Raw genomic sequence first — 16,899 nt, 5'->3', positions numbered from 1 at the left:
AAATAACATATCCGAGGCTACGCTTATCGGATTAAAATGAAACCTACGCCGTTTCGAAGCTAAGACACAGAGCTACAATATTCATGAAGGTCACTTAGTCCAGTTCCTAATGTAACTCAGTCAAATTCTCGAATTACTAAACCAGAAACCAATTCGTCGGCTGTTTAAATGCAGAACACTGTAATGGTCATAACTCAGTGTACAAAAGTCCAATTCAGGTGTTCTTTGAGGCATTTTAAATCTACTTCAGAACACTAAAACTTTCATGTTTTGGCCCAGAGCTAAATCAGTACGAATCCTAGTCAAAAAACGTGATAAACTGGACTTAACTGATGAAACGGACTGCTAGGAAATATTTAAAACAGTAAGGGTATTTTGAACTTTTCACATCCTACGTGTCTCCGATTGAGCTGAAATTTTGTAGGAACCTATAAAATGTCATTCTCTACAACGTTTCTTCTTTGACCTAAGGCCAATTCGGCCTCTAACACACAAATAAAAATTCGGACAGAATGTAAGCAAGAATTTCCAGAAATCTGAAATCTTTAGTTTTTAGTGGAACTTTCCTTAATTTCTTGGTCTAATCACTCCCACAACACCTTATGAAACCTCAATTGCAACATATAAGCATCTTACAACAATTTGGGCAGAATTTCCATAAGCCCTAGTTCATCAAATAAATTGGAGAAAAACCTCTAAAACATGCTAATCATCCATGATTCCACCACTATAATCAAACTACTAAACTTAATTTAACAAAATTGAAAGCAACACTTAGAGAGATAAGCTCTCTTACCTTGAATAGAGGTTACAAAGAGCAGCCCAAGCCTTCCCTTTCCAAACTTTCACCACCAAACACTAACTAACCACTCAAGGACAAGATTAATCGGTTTAATTCTTTGGATTTCTCACTTTCTAGCTTGAATCAAGAAGAAATGAAGAAAGTTCACTCTTGTTCTTCTCCTCTCTCTCTCTCGGCTCCCTTGGCAGAAAATGAAGAGAAATGGAGCTAAGTTTGTCTTATAATAAAGCCAAAAGGATTAGAACTAATGGTGTCCACAAATTGCCCAACACTTGGCCTAATCTTGGCCACTAATTTTTCTCTTTCTTTCCTTGCCTTTGAGCCACAATTTTCGGTCAGACTTAGCTGGTAGTGAGAGGATATTTTGCTCAATTATCAATGAGCTTGTAGGGTAAGAATGTGGTGGTCAAGTGGTGCGTTCAAACGGTAGTGCGCGGGACCCGCCGGTTCGCGCCGTTTTTTCTTAAAAACTCACGTACTAGGGTTTTTACTTTCCATTCACTAACCTTATCTCATTGCCGCTACTTACATATTATTTCTCACTTAAAAGTCACTTTTACTCATCAAATTGATCCTCGGCCAGTACCGAAAATTCATCCGGTGGAAAAATCGCGAAACCCTAATTTTTACTCAAATCTTGAAACCGAAGAATAAAACCCTACTTTCTAGATTCATTTGCACTTATTATGGAATAATTGGATAGTAGGGCTTTAATAAATGATAATTTTCAACTAAAAGGAAATTTTTTTAAGAAAACGTGAGGAATTTTTTCCAATTCCAGTAATTAAAATTAGGGTTTCAATTAAAATAGGAGAGATTTAGGAAAACCGGTTAGTCACAAGTAAACTAGGGTTTTTGACTTAAAAAATTAGGGTTTCTAGTCTTTTAAAACAAAATAAGATTTTAAATCAAACCCCAAAGAAATACACTTTAATATTTTCTTCACAAACAACCTCCTAATATTCGGGATGTTACAGTTTAAGCTAGAAAGGTCAAGTTATACCTTGAACTCCTTAAATTCCAGAAATGAAACTCTTCACTGCCCTATTCTGACCGGTTCTGTTTGACCATGAGGGAGGTTGAATTAAGCTTAGTACAAAACATAAAAGTTGTAGAGAATGATGTTTTATAGCTGTTTACAATATTACAGCTCAATCTGAGCATTGTACCATAGGTAGAGCTTCATGGACAGTTTTGACATATCACCAATCTGACTGCATTTGTTCACCCTAATCCATACTAAATTAGCATTAGGAAAAACACATAAGTTGTAGTGATGTGTCTTAGCTTTCCAACGGCCCTGAAAACGCCTCAATCGGACTTCAGTAGCCTGAGTTATTGTCATTTAGGCATAGTGCGGTTAACTAGCCTGATTGTGAGATTCTGGTTCTATAATTTGAAATTTTGACCTGGATACACTACGAACTGGACTGAGTGGTCTTCATCAAAGTTGTAGTCCTTTCTCTTAGCTTCGAAACAGTATAAATTGTACACCAAGTCGATAAGCATAGCTTCGGTTGTGTCTGATACGCTAAGCGACATCAAATCTATCTTTTGTTTTAGGACTTAAACTTCATTTCCGGACATTTTTCCTAGCTTGATTTTGTATTTGTACGACATTGAGCCTATTGAACGGCTATTAAAATGAGATGATTTTGTGTGTGACTTTGGGACTGATTGAGGAAAAGAATGAAGCCATAAATGGCTGGAAAATAGGTAAATACAAAGGGCGTGCCGCCCAAATTTACGCTCGAGGGCTAGGTAGATATACTTGCGACTTAAGTAAGGCTTGAGAGCGAATATCACTTGAATCATCTAGGATATTGGCATCCTCTTTTATCGAGATATATAAGTTAAAATTTGACCGAACTTGTACCCTTGGGAAATGAAATAACGACTACTAGAAATACGTCTTCCTCGTTCTTTTGACTCAAATGGTATTTTCAAGTATAATTGCTACAACACTGCACAGTTTGAAAAGCGAGTAAGTGTTTCACGAATATTCTCCAAATGAATTTCAATTACTTGATTCTTATTGAACGAAACGTTTAAGTTTCGAACCTTAGTCGCTTTTCAAAGTTCTTAAACAAAGTTTTATCGTAAATTTGAACTCCAAACTCGGAATACAACCCAGACGTGATCACTAGAGGCACTACATTTTGGTGAGTGCATCCACATATCTGATTGAACTTGACATTTGTGTTTAACACTTGTCCAATGTGATTACATGAAACATAGGTAAACTGCTAGGGCAAGAGTGTACTTTATCGCACTTGCCCTAATGTGATTTGTTCTTGTCATCAATTGCAATTGACTTGCTACACATGCATATGAATTGTATCTTGCCTGGAATTCCAGAAACCCTGTGGCTAATTAGTCGAGTTGAGCTGGCAAGGGTCTGGTCGATTAGATAACGAACCCTGGGTAGTTAGTGATGTCGAGCGGAGTGTTGTCTCCTCGATTAATCGGTATACTCGAGTATTACCACCAGTGTTTATTGTGGAGTTCGGGCCCGGTAAGGGGTTTGGTCGGTGGACGGAGATTGGAGTTAAGTGGTGTTCTACTGGACTAGTTTCTTCCTTGAAAGTTGACGGAGTGTCAACTACCAATCGATCACGCTATGGTGAAGTCGGTATATGAGCAACTGTATCCTTATATGTGAAATGCGGAATGTTTATTATTTGGCTATATGAAGTGTTGTTACTCACTTTTTGACTTGTTTTGCTCGTTGTTTCAATATTATGCTACTTTTACTTTATTTGGATGGACAATTTGATATTTGGAACCTCACTGAACTCTAGTTCACTCCATTAGTTTTGTTTTCCTTACAGGGGTACAAGCGAGGTGTGAGACGTGTACATACTAGCATAGACTAGTTGTTTTGACTTTTGATTTGTACTCACGCTATCACTCGCTTAGGATGCTTTGTACTTGGATTGTATACACTTTGAAGTACTTTGGATGTATAGAAGATTTGCATCTGGATTTGTGCATCGATGTACATTATAAGTTTGATTTGCAATGTCATTTATTGTCTATGGATGTACGCGTGAAATACGAGTGAGTGAGTCCTAGCGGGAGCTAGGCAGGCGGTCCGTCGAACTCTTTCATACGCCTTAGGGGGGTGGGGTCGTCACAGAAATCCATTAAATTCCAATTACAAGGTTGCAAATAAACACTATCCATCACATGCCCCTAAATCGAATTTTCAGCAACCTATAACTTAGAAAAGTGATTTTTCTTCCACAAAACTCCTACCTTTTGGCTTAAATTTAGCATACAACCAGAATTCCCAAAAGTAATGGAGAAATGAAAGGTTTTATAGCAATTTTGACCTCCCTTTTCCTCACAAAACAAAAGCTGAAAATTTCTCAACATAATCTGAAAATCATGAAATCCACTATACAAGTCCTTCCTTTAGCTTCTATAACATCGTATATCAATTAAACTCAATAATAAGGGAAGATTTCTAGCAAAGTTCACCTATTTATCTCCAAACCCAAGGATAGCAAACAAATCAAGAAGGTTGTAAGGCTTTCTTCCCCAAAAACTTCTCCAATAGCTTCCTTCTAAGATTCATTCAAGGTTTTATGGAGTGGATTAGGGTTTTTCTTTAGATTCTTCATGATTCAAGCAAGAGATCAAGGCTGGATTTTTTGTGTTTTCTCTCCCTTTCTTGTCTCAAAATTTCGTCCATCATGTGTGCAAGAAGAAGAAAATGATGAAGACAAGAAGGCTTGGTCAAGAAAAGTAAGAAAAAGGCTTGGTCTTGGTCAAAATTGGTTGGTCAAGCTTGGTTGGTTAATTGACAAATGTCAAGGAAAGATGTATTGTCTATCTTTTTGTCTCTCTATTTATCTCCAATCACTAATATATCTAATGCTCATCTAATTAACTCTTAACACCTCTTGTCATATAATTTCTTTTGCGCAAAACTCCTTCTAATCCTCCCAATTTATGATACGCACCTCACTAGTCGATCACACTAGTGTAATGCACTATGAAACTTAACATGCACCAAGTTAAATAATACAATAAGGGAAAAATCATGATTCAACCATAAAAGCAATCAAGAATTTAAGGAAAGTAATTTCAAACAAGAGCTATAAAGACAAGTAAAATTTCAGGGCCTCACAACTACTAATCATTAAGACAAGAAAAAGGTAAGTTCTTGAGGAGCCTTAGAGGCTTGACGAGTAAGGACCGTTCCTGGCAAATTTAAATACCTCATTTGCCAAGGTTTTTTAGCTGTGGAGCGAAGCGGCTAATCATACTTAATTGATGGAATTCTCCCGGATATTTCATCTTGGAAAGCTTTAAAAATCTCTAGCAAGGAGGGTGAAACTGAAGCTTGATTTAGCATCTCATCTAAATCTGAAAACAAATCTCCTACAAAATTCATAAAAGGCTTGGACCGACTGTCAATGTAATGATCATCATTTACTCGATAAGACAAATTATTGTGGGATGGAATATGCTCCAAAGACAAAGAGACTGATGTTAACGATGAGATTGGGACACATGGATGTCTTCACGCTTAACTATTTTAAATTGTTCCACCAAATCTAAACCAACATTCTTGTCACACATAGAACCTTGTTTAGGCATAATATCCTCCAGTAACACAAGATCCGAGCGAGAGCCCGAATTTACAATAGGAGATTTACCCTTTAATATCAAAAACTCATTCGTCTCCAAGCGGCCACTAGGGTTTAACAAAGGGACATCATCTTGTTGATCTAATTTGGCATCCTTTGCCTGATCAACCTTTGGAATATAAATTTTCTGGATTCCATGTCGCCATTCAGAAACCTTTTTTTGAGGCTTTGGAACCCTCGTCTCTGGAAGTTTTTTTGACAACAAGGCTCATTATGGCCAATACGACAACAGAAATGACAAAAAACTGGCACATTTTCAAATTCAACGGGTTGCCACGACCCCCAATTATCATCACCAATCCAAATTCTTTGTCTTTTGCTCCATCTTAATATCAATTTCCACTAGAATGCGAGTAACAGATAGGTATTTGAGGGACAAAGTTACATCATCAATTTTGAGTAGCCTATCAAAGAGACTCCCCAATTTGTGTAAGTATTTAGGAGAGAAGAAAGGCAAAAGTAAACCTGGGCATATTGTCGGAAATCATACTAGCACTAGCGAAGAGTCTTGGTCTAGACGGAAATCAATTGTCCATTTTGAGAAAACCATGGGCATATTGTCGATGCACCAAGATCGAGGCACCAAGTCTAGTAAAATCTTCTACCAAGATAGGCTGAAGAAGAATATGTTTTTGATCTAACAAGTCCACAGGGCAATCACCCTTAAGGCTGATAGGGTGCATTTTAGTGGGATATTTTGGGTAATATTGCACAATTGTTTGACTAAATATTGCATTAATTGGGTGGATTCTATTCAGATGTGGTTTTGGTGCTACTTGCAGGAATTGATGCTGAAAAGTGCTTAAAATCAAAATTCAGAGGATTCGTCGCACGTGGGGCACTTCAAGCAGTGGGGTCCGCTTAAGTAGCTGAAGAAATTAAATTGTAATAGATTTTATTTTATTTAGGGAGCTTTGATTTTTGAATACCAATTTCTGGAAAGAGAAGAATTGGGGGAAACCGTTTTGTTTTCCTCTCTGGTGGGGCCAGCCGATAAGAAGAAAATCACTTCCTTCATTCTCAGGGCTACAAACGTGAGAAGGAATTAGACTCCTAGGAGGTCTGCTTGGCTTTTGGGGGAATTTTTTCGTTTGGCTTTGCTATGCAAAAAACCATTAGGAGAAAGCCACCATTGTTGACCTTTTTGAATTACTTTTTATAATTTAGGCTTGACCAAATTGAAGGAACAAAAAGAAAACCTTTCTCGTATGCTTGTGAGGCCAGCCGCCATTATTGACTTATTGGCTCTTGCTTTTTACTTTTGTTGGATACAATTGGAGAGAACAATCAGACTCTCTTGTACGTTTGGCTCTTGGAGACAATTGAAAGCAATCGAATTCCTTGTTCTTTTCTTCTATTGTTGACCGAAGTTGAGAGATCCGATTCGGCAATTTTTCCCAATTCTCCACGTGCGGTTTATCCTCCATTAATGGAGAGCCAATTCTCTAATTCTAGTCAAGGGGACAACTGAAGATTTGGTTCTGCAATTACTGTGAGATCGAATTTATTTTAATCGCTTCCTTATTTATTGGTATTTATATGTTTCCTGCTTTTAATTGTTATAACTCTTATGTATGATTGATCAATGCACAATAATTAATTATTCACATAGGCTATTTTGCTAAATAGGGGTAATTGAATCCGTAATTTTTCGATTATCTCTATCTCAGTAATAATTGGCGTAATTGGGTTTATGTCAGGGGAGCATATGATCTAACTTAAACAAACCCTCGTAACTTGTTTGTTAGTTAGGATTGGGTCTTTTTAATTATTAATGCAATCTAGAAATTAAATCTTACCGTCGTACCTAGGGTTGTTTCCGGGTTAGAGAAATAGTTAACGATCGTACCTTAACTATCGAGAAATTAAGGAAGGGTTGGTTGTTTATCGCGTGTGTGATAGCTATAACCAATCTATTAATAAATGTTGGAATTAACTGTGAATCGATTATTAGTGTATGAACGAATTCTAAAGTTTACCCTTGGCTAGAATTCTCACAATTATTTCTTTTAATTAATTATTTTCTACATTTAATTTATTTAGTTAGCATTTAATCTTGAAACCTCCCATTTGTCTTGACTCGGAAGGAAATAAATTTCTCTCCAGTCCCTGAGGAGACCACCCTGCTTGCCATTATTTACTAGTTCATGAATTTAGTTAGATAATTAATTTGGGTATATCATATTAAGTAAACTCTTCTGAAACAGGGTGAATCAAGTAACTCATTGCACACCTAGAGTCCCTGCTCCAGTATCTAAAATTAATTATTGACTACTTTTGGTGGTAGTTAGTTTTATTTATTATTATTGCACAGGTTCAGCACCTGTCAATTTTTGACGCCATTGCCGGGGACTGGCATTTGACTTATTTATTTCTTTTTGAGTTAAATTTCTTCTTGGTATTTTTGCTAGTTTATGCCTCGTTCTTCTCGCACAGGTGAATTGATATACGACCCTGAGGTAGAGAAGGCAGCGCGTAGGCGATGGTAAGAGACCGGGAGACGAAAAGAAGGGCAATCATCTACTGCAAACGAGTCAGTAGAGGACGAATATAGCATGGCAAACAACCAAACACTAAGGGAGCTAGTTGCCCTGGAGTTGACTCACCAGCTCTTGTATATCACATTCCCAACTTTGGCTGAGAATACAGCTTTCAAGCTAAAGTCGGGATTGATTCACCTCCTACCCTCGTTCCATGGTCTCTCTGGTGAAGAACCCCATAAGCATGTCAAGGAGTTCGAAATAGTTTGTTCTAACATGAAATCTCCTGGGGTCACTGAGGAGCAAATTAGATTAAGAGCCTTCCCATTCTCTCTCAAGGATGCAGCTAAAGATTGGCTATACTACCTACCCGCACGTAGTATTACCACATGGGCACAGTTGAAAAAGAAATTTTTAGAAAAACTCTTCCCTGCATCCTGCACCGCGAGTTTGAGGAAGGAGATATGCAGCATTAAGCAGTATCTCGGGGAGTCCTTGTATGACTATTAGGAAAGGTTCAATAAGTTGTGCACTAGATGCCCGCGGTATCAAATTAGTGAATAACTATTGATCCAGTACTTCTATGAAGGGCTCCAGTCAACTGACAGGAGTATCATTGACGCTGTGAGTGGAGGAGCACTGGCAAACAAGACATCGAAGGAAGCGTGGGAGTTTATTGAAGCCATGGCAGAAAACTCTCAACAAATTGGTTTCCATGAGAGCAATCGCACCCGTAGAGTCAACGAGGTAGAGATGTCATCCATACAGCAGCAACTGTCAGAATTGACGTTGGTTGTTAGGCAATTAGCCATGGGGAATATGCAGTGAGTGAAAGTATGTGGAATTTGTACAAGCATGGACCACTGTATGGACACTTGTCCCTTTTTGCAAGAGGATGGGACGGAACAGGTGAACATGGCCAGAGATGTGCCCGTGCCCCGTAAGCAGTATGACCTGTACTCCAATACATACAACCCAGGTTAGAGAGACCATCCCAATTTCAGTTATGGGAATAGGCTACAAAATTCTTTCTCAAATCGTCCACCAGGGTTTCAGCAACCATGACAACCAAAGTCTCAACCCTCGTCCTCCAACTCTGGAAGCTCTTTAGAGAAAATTGTCAAGAGTTTGGCCACGAGTACCACTCAACTCTAGCAAGAGACTAAATCCTTGATCACGACTACGGCTCAACTCCAGCAAGAAACCAGATCCTTGGCCATGAGCACTACTCTGTTCAGCAGGACACCAGAACGAGCATGACAGATATGGAGACTCGAATGAGTCAAATAGCAACTGCCATTAATCGCATGGAGTCCCACTTTTATGGAAAATTGCCATCACAACCCGAGGCAAATCCCAAGAATGTAAGTGTCATGACACTGAGGAGTGCCAAGGAAGTGGAGGGACCTAATTTGAAAAATTTGAAAAGTAAAAGTGAGGAGGAAATAGAAAAGGAGATTGAAGAGGAAGGACGTATTCGCGAGGACCCTAAGATAACATTCACTCCTTTACCCCCTATTAAATCTAACTTACCTCCTTTTCCTTGCAGGTTGGAAAAGATAAAGAAAGTAGAGAAGGAAAAAGAGCTTTTGATTGTGTTCCAAAAAGTGGAGATCAACATCCCCTTGTTGGATGCAATCAAGCAGATACCAAAGTATGCCAAGTTTTTAAAGTATTTGTGCACCCACAAAAGAAAGCTACGGGGTGACGAAAGAGTGGCGGTGGGAGAAAATGTGTCAGCTATACTCCAAAGGAAACTCCCATCAAAGTGTGGGTACCCAGGTGTGTTCACAATTCCATATAAAATAGGATGTACTCCAATTAAAAAAGTAATGTTGGATTTAGGGGCGTCGATAAATGTAATGTCTAAGACTATTTATGCGTCTCTTAATTTTGGGTCATTAAAAGGCACAGACATTATAATCCAATTAGCAGACCGTACCAATGCTTATCCAGAAGGGTTAGTTGAAGTTGTTTTGGTACAGGTCAATGAATTAGTCTTCCCAGCAGATTTTTATGTCCTAAATATGGGGAATGAGAGGTCATTAAATTCGTCACCTATTTTGTTAGGTAGACCATTTTTAAGCACTGCTAGGATAAAAATAGATGTGAATGAGGGTACTTTGTCGATGAAATTTGATGGATAAATTGTAAATTTCAATATTTTTGATGTAATGAAACACCCAGAGGAATCTAACCCTGTTTTTACGTTGAGTGTTATTGAGCCTCTTGTACAGGAAACATTTGAACTGGATAGGGAGGACACATTGGAAGTGACTTTGGCAAAGCACCTTGAGTTGGGAGAAACTCTCAGTGTAAAAATAAGTGATGAGTTGTATCGTGCGATTGAAGCACTACACTTACTTCCACTAATTTTCTCAAGGTTTGAGATCCCTTCTGTATTTGTACCTGAAACTCAGATGAAATTGTTGCCTTCTATTGTGCAAGCACCCGAGCTGGAGTTTAAACCTCTTCCAAAGCACTTGAAATATGCATTTCTTGGGGACAAGGAGACACTACCGGTGATAATTTCTACACACCTGTCACTGAGCCAAGAAGACAATCTGGTTCGTTTTCTTTGAGATCATAAGCAGGCAATTAGGTGGAGCACACCAGACATCAAAGGAATCAGCCCATCCTTATGCATGCACCGAATATGGCTTGAGGATGATGCAAAGCTGGTAAGACAGGCGCAGCGGAGATTGAACCCACTAATGATGGAAGTGGTAAAGAAGGAGATACATAAACTCCTAGAAGTGGGAACCATCTTCCCCATCTTAGATAGTCCATGGGTGAGTCCAGTTCAAATAGTTCCGAAAAAGGCGGGAGTAACGGTAGAAGAGAACCAGGAAGGTGAGATGGTCCTAGTGAGGAAACCCACAGGATGGCGCCAGTGCATTGACTACCGGCAATTGAATGCAGTGACGAAAAAGGATCACTTCCCTCTCCCTTTTATTGATCAGATGATAGAAAGATTGGCTGGTCGTGTTTACTATTGTTTTCTTGATGGCTTTTTAGGGTATTTCTAGATTGCAATAACACCGAAGGACTAGGAGAAAACTACATTCACCTGCCCATTTGACACGTTTGCCTACCGAAAGATGCTTTTCGGCCTTTGTAATGCTCCAACAACTTTCCAGAGGTATATGGTAAGTATATTCTCCAAATATGTAGAAAAAATTATTGAAGTGTTTATGGATGATTTTAGTGTATATAGGGATAGTTTTGAAGAATGCCTTGATAATTTAGCTTTAATTTTGAAAAGATGCATAGAAACAAATTTAATCCTTAATTAGGAGAAATGTCTCTTTATGGTGGAGTATGGTATTGTTTTAGGACATGTAGTGTCGGCTAGGAGAACAAAAGTAGATAAAGCAAAAGTCGACCTTATTTCTGCTTTACCTTACCCCGTAAGTGTACGGGAAGTGCGTTCTTTTTTGGATCATGCAGGGTTCTATAGGAGATTTATCAAGGACTTTTCGAATATTGGAGCACCCTTATTCAAATTATTGCAGAAGGATGTAGCATTTGACTTCACCAATGAGTGCAAAGTGGCCTTTGATAAATTGAAGGAGTCATTGACACCACCGTCCGTCATCCAACAGCCAGACTGGAGCCTCCCATTCAAAATAATGTGTGACGCGAGTGACTACGCAGTGGAAGCGGTGTCGGAGGAAAGAATTGGCAGGGCAGCACATGCGATCTACTACGCATCGAAGGCATTGAACGGAGCTTAGCTTAACTACTCTACAACGGAGAAAGAATTACTAGCTGTTGTTTTTGCATTAGAAAAGTTGAGGCCTTATTTATTGGGTACAAAAGTAATAGTTTTCTCTAATCATGCAGCCTTAAGGTACTTGATGACAAAGAAGGATGCGAAACCAAGGCTCATCAGATGGATCCTGCTCCTTCAAGAGTTCAACTTAGAGATTAAAGATAAAAGTGGGGCAGAGAACTTGGTGGCTGATCACTTGAGCAGCTTGCTTGCACATAAGCAAGAGCAACCATTGAGAGAGGCATTTCCAGTGGAGCAACTGCTTGCCGTCGATTCGTCGGCACCCTGGTATGCTGATATAGTAAATTTCTTAGTAACTAATCAATTGCCTGCAGGTTGGTCAAAGGCTAGGAGAGACAAGTTAAAAAATGATGCCAAATACTACATTTGGGATGACCCATACCTTTAGAGACAATACTCGGATCAGGCACTAAGAAGATATGTAAGTGCAGGTGAATTCCACTCTATTTTAAATTTCTGTCATTCGTTTGCATGTGGAGGGCATTTTGTGCCTAAGCGAACAGCTCGTAAGGTGTTGGAAAGTGGCTTTTATTGGCCCACCCTTTTTAAAGATGCGTACATATTTTACAAATCCTGTGATAGGTATCAAAGGGTGAGAAATATTTTTCGTAGAGATCAAATGCTTCTAACCCCCATGTTGTTTGTTGAAATTTTTGATGTTTGGAGGATAGATTTTATGGGTCCTTTTCCCTTATCTTTTGGTTTCGTATATATCTTACTTGCTGTTGATTATGTCTCTAAGTGGGTGAAAGCAAAAGTCACCCATACTAACGATTCTAGAGTAGTTGCAGAATTTCTAAAGTCTAATATTTTTATCCGTTTCGAAATGTTGAGAGTTGTGGTAAGTGATAGGGGCACGTACTTTTGTAATAAGACTATTGCTGCTCTGTTCCGAAAATATGACGTACTCCACAAAGTATCAGCGCCGTATCATCCGCAGACAAAAGGTCAAACCGAAGTGTCGAACAGGGAGATCAAGTCAATTTTGGAGAAGATGGTATGCCCTGATAGAAAAGATTAGAACTTAAAGTTAGAAAATGCACTATGGGCATACCGCACCGCATATAAGACGTCAATTAGGATGTCCCCGTATAGACTAGTTTCGGTAAAGCTTGTCATCTTCCTGTGGAGTTCGAATATAAGGCGTTCTGGGCAGTGAAACAGTGTAACATGGATCTTGAAGAAGCAGGGATCCAAAGAAAATTACAGCTACAAGAATTAGGGAGATTAGGAATGAGGCATACGAGAATGCCACGATTTACAAGGAGAAGAGCAAAATCTTGCATGATCAGCAAGTCTCAAGGAAATCGTTTGTAATTGGGCAAAAAGTCCTCTTGTATCACTCGAGGCTTAAACTTTTTTCCGGTAAGTTGCATTCTCGTTGGATCGGTCCATTTGTCGTTTCTAATGTGTTTCAATATGGTGCAGTGGAGATCCAAAGTTTAAAGGCGGAGAAGAAATTTGTGGTGAATGGTCATCATCTCAAACCTTATTATGAAGGATTCTCTGTTGAAGAAGTAGAAGTTGTACATCTCAATGATCCAATTTATCTTGCTTGAGGGTTCCGGCCATGTCTACCCAAAGACGTTAAAGAAAGGCACTACTTGGGAGGCAACCCAAGGCTATTTGTTTTAATTTTCGTATATTTTTGGAGTTTTTGTTAAGTGTTGGTGTCATTTAGTAGTTTGTTGTTTTGTGGCAAGAAGTTGGCAGTTAGACGTGCCCACGCTAAGTGGTCACGTCTAAGGAAAAGAGTTGGAAGGCGACGGTCAGAAGACTCTATAGCAGTTAAGCGTGCCCACGCCAAGTGGTCACGTTTAAGGGAAGAAAATTCTCGTCCGCAGTCAGAAGACTCTAGAGTAGTTAGGTGTGCCCACGCCAGGTGGTCACACCTAAGGAACTCAATTTTCGAAGGGTGTTCAGAAGAGTCTGTAGCAGTTAGGCATGTCCACGCCAGGTGGTCACGCTTAAAGATCAAAAATTTCGACGGATGATCAGAAGACTAGTAGGAAGTTAGGCGTGCCTACGCCTACTATAGGGGTTCTCGGTTTAAAAAAAAAAGGGCCCGAAAAGATGAAATTACCCTCAATTCAAAATAAATAAATAAATAAAAATAAAAAAATAAAAAAATAAAAAAAATAAAACAGTTGACCTACTTTTTTTTGTTCCTCCTTCTTTCTTTTTCTTCTTCTTCTTCTTCTTCATTCTTCTTTCTTTTCTTTCTTTTCTTTCTTCTTCTTCCTTGGCCGCCAACCACACGTATGCCCCGCTTCGTCCGCCGCCGAGCCTGTTCACCGCACGCCGCTGCTCGCCAATCCGCCGTCGCGCTTCGTGCGTCACATCAGCCGCGCATGCCCTTCTTCTCTCCCGCGCGAGCTAGGCGCGACCTCCGTGCACACTAGTAGCTCGTGCATAAGCGAGCCTAGCAGCTCAACGCAGGACCCAGCATGCTTCAGGCCCAGCTCGCGCTTCGTCGCGAACAGACCCAACAGCAGCAGACTAGCAGCACGCTGTGCTTATCGTGTACGCACCCCAGCTCGCGAAGCCAGCTGCGAGCCTAGCGTGCACGCAAAGTGCACACTCCAACGCGACCAGTCCCAGGCGCGCTCTCTCATCGCGCGCGAGACCTGCGTGCCTATGCTCACCGTGAGCGAATCCTAGCAGCGCCAAGCGCGTACTACCCACTCCAAGCATGTGACCTTCTTGCACGCGTCCCCTCGCGCTCCGCACTCCAGCCTCCAGTCTGCAACCCAGCTCGTACCAAGGCGAGCCTGAGCTCCAGCCCTAGTACGCACCAGCCTAGGCGCTTGCCCTTCTGCGCCTCTGCCCACGCGTGTGAGAGCCATGCGCGTCACTTTTTTCCATCACCGTGTCGTCTCTGTTGCTCCGCTGTACCCACTGCTTGCCTCCAAACTCCGGTGATTTCTTTCTTTAATTTTTTGTCACTTTAGTTGAGGCCAGATTACTAATTTTTTATTAGCTGAGGACAGATTTTCATTTCGCAGCTGAGGCCAGATTTTTGAATTTGCTAGCTAATGACAGACATTTTATGCTTAATTTGGGTGCTGTGATTTTGCCTGTGGCTATTGTGGACTATTTGTTCAATTTTGGGGTTAAATCGGTAGTATTTGGGGGACTTTTGCTGTTTACCTGTTTAATTAGTTTTTTCTGGGTGAGTTTATAGTCTGTTTCTACAATTGTCTGTGTTTGGGAGCTGTGTTTGGGACCCCTTGCTTAGTGGCTGTCTGTTGACTTCTTTTGATCAACTTTACCTTGCCTTTGCCCTGTTTTCTGATATACAATGACTAAACCAAAAACTAAAGACAAGAATAGACCTTCCATCTCCACCCCACAGCCTACCGTGCCTTGGAGTGGGCCTTCCTCAGCGACTGCTCCGGGGGAACTCCGGACTCGTCTTGGGCAGAATAGGGAGGTTCACATCTCCTCTCCGGCTCATTTCGGCGGCCCTTTGACCTTTACTAGGGCCGCCGATAGAGAAAGGTACGCCACTGCCTGAACAAGAAAAATAATTTCTTGTAAATATATCCATGGCTCTACACTTGATCTCCTGAATCTTAGGGATGAGGTTGCTAAGCAATTAGCTGCCATAGGCTGGACCCGTTATGCTGCTATTATTTTACCTGCTTTTACTAAGTTAACTTGAGAATTCTATGCCACTTTTCAATTTAATGTCCTTGACGAATTCTCCGTTAATACTCCGGGGGTAGTGCGGTTTAGATTAATGGGTAGAGAGCTCACCCAATCTATCACTGAATTTAATTTGGCCCTTGGGTTCATTGACATTCCCTACTCTCAGAGTGAGGAATATATGGCCAGTCCATGCGAATACACGGAACCATTTTTATTTCACAACACTGGTTATTGGAAAGAATTGTCGGTTGATCGACAAAACTATGATCCGAGCCAGTCTAAGGCATCTTTTCTTAAGAGCCCCGCCTACCGTTATTTGCATAGATTTATGGCTTACAGTTTCTCTGGAAGAAAGGATAGTTCGGGTACTTTGACCAAATCCGAGTTCTTTTTCATTTGGTACATGATTGCTCAGATTAAGGTCAACTTGGGTTGCTGGTTTGCCTCTCACCTCCGAACTGTCTTAAGTAAGAAAAATAAGCCATTAATCTTGGGTTCATATATCACTCAATTGGCTATAAATCTTGGGGTTTTGGACTTGAATAATCATATTCTGCATCGAGCTTGTACTATGGGACCCCTTGATTTGATTTGTTTGGAAAAGATGGGCTTAGTGCAACAGGTAAATGGAGTTTTCCAATTTGCTCCACCGGGGCCGATCCAGGTTCCTCCGAAGCGCAGAGCTTCCAAATCCACCACCTCAGAGGCCGGTGGTCCTTCGATGGATGCCCCTGGATCTTCCTCTTCGGCACCTCCACCATCTTTCTCCGCCGATAGCCAGTTTTCAGCCCTTCGCTTCCAGCTGCACCACATGGATACTCGATTGGAGCGAATGGAGCGTCAAATGGCTGGAATGGCACAGAACTTAGCTCAGTACTTCCACCATGTGGGTTTCCGCCCACCTTTTCCTCCAGAGCCTTAGTTCATTGCTGCCCTCCTCCAGGTTCAGGAAAGTGTCGTTGTCCCTTTACCTCTGTCCTATTCTTTATTTGCTTATATTGGGGGCAATGTAAGGTTTAGGTGTGGGGAAGGGTTAACTATGCTTTTAGTGGTGTTTTTAGTTGTTTGATTTGATTTTTCCTTACTTTAGTAGTTCTTTGCCTTAAACAGTGATGAATGCACTTGAGATATGAGTATAAGTAGTAAGTTCATGCCATGGGGTGTTCTACTTTTTCTCGATAATGAATTGATTGATGAATATGCTGAACTTGACATGAATTTGACCACTTGTGCAATTTTTGAGCCTAATATTTCATTTGTTGAGTGGTTAGTGCACATGGTTTGTCATTCTAGAACTTGCTCGGTTATGCGTGTCAAGACCACATTTAAATGAGTTTAATGCATTAAAATGATAGGGCACCTAGGATTTAACCATTCTTGGACTTTCTTAAAAACCAACCTTTAGTGTATTTACCATTAGGGAGCCAAGTTGAGCCTTACACCTTATTCTTCGCTTGATACCCTCGTTTTTAGCTGTAAAACCTCTTCTTAGACTTTCTTTTTGAACCTCGT

At 40.4% G+C, this 16,899-nt stretch overlaps 1 protein-coding gene across 1 annotated transcript; it reads left to right on the top strand.

Annotated features, from left to right (window-relative positions):
• The first annotated feature begins 8,795 nt into the window (after positions 1 to 8,795).
• LOC140007213 (uncharacterized) lies at positions 8,796 to 11,677 on the top strand. Its single transcript, XM_072049910.1, has 5 exons — positions 8,796 to 8,919; positions 9,138 to 9,304; positions 10,178 to 10,462; positions 10,535 to 10,793; positions 11,391 to 11,677. Exons 1-5 carry the CDS (start codon positions 8,796 to 8,798, stop codon positions 11,675 to 11,677), a joined length of 1,122 nt encoding a protein of 373 aa, XP_071906011.1.
• The last annotated feature ends 5,222 nt before the right edge of the window (positions 11,678 to 16,899 follow it).

This window comes from Coffea arabica, chromosome 5c (assembly GCF_036785885.1).
Source record: "Coffea arabica cultivar ET-39 chromosome 5c, Coffea Arabica ET-39 HiFi, whole genome shotgun sequence".
NCBI classification, from domain to species: Eukaryota; Viridiplantae; Streptophyta; class Magnoliopsida; order Gentianales; family Rubiaceae; genus Coffea; species Coffea arabica.
The sequence above is the reverse complement of the archived record's forward strand: the minus strand, read 5'-3'. Positions and strand labels throughout refer to the sequence as shown.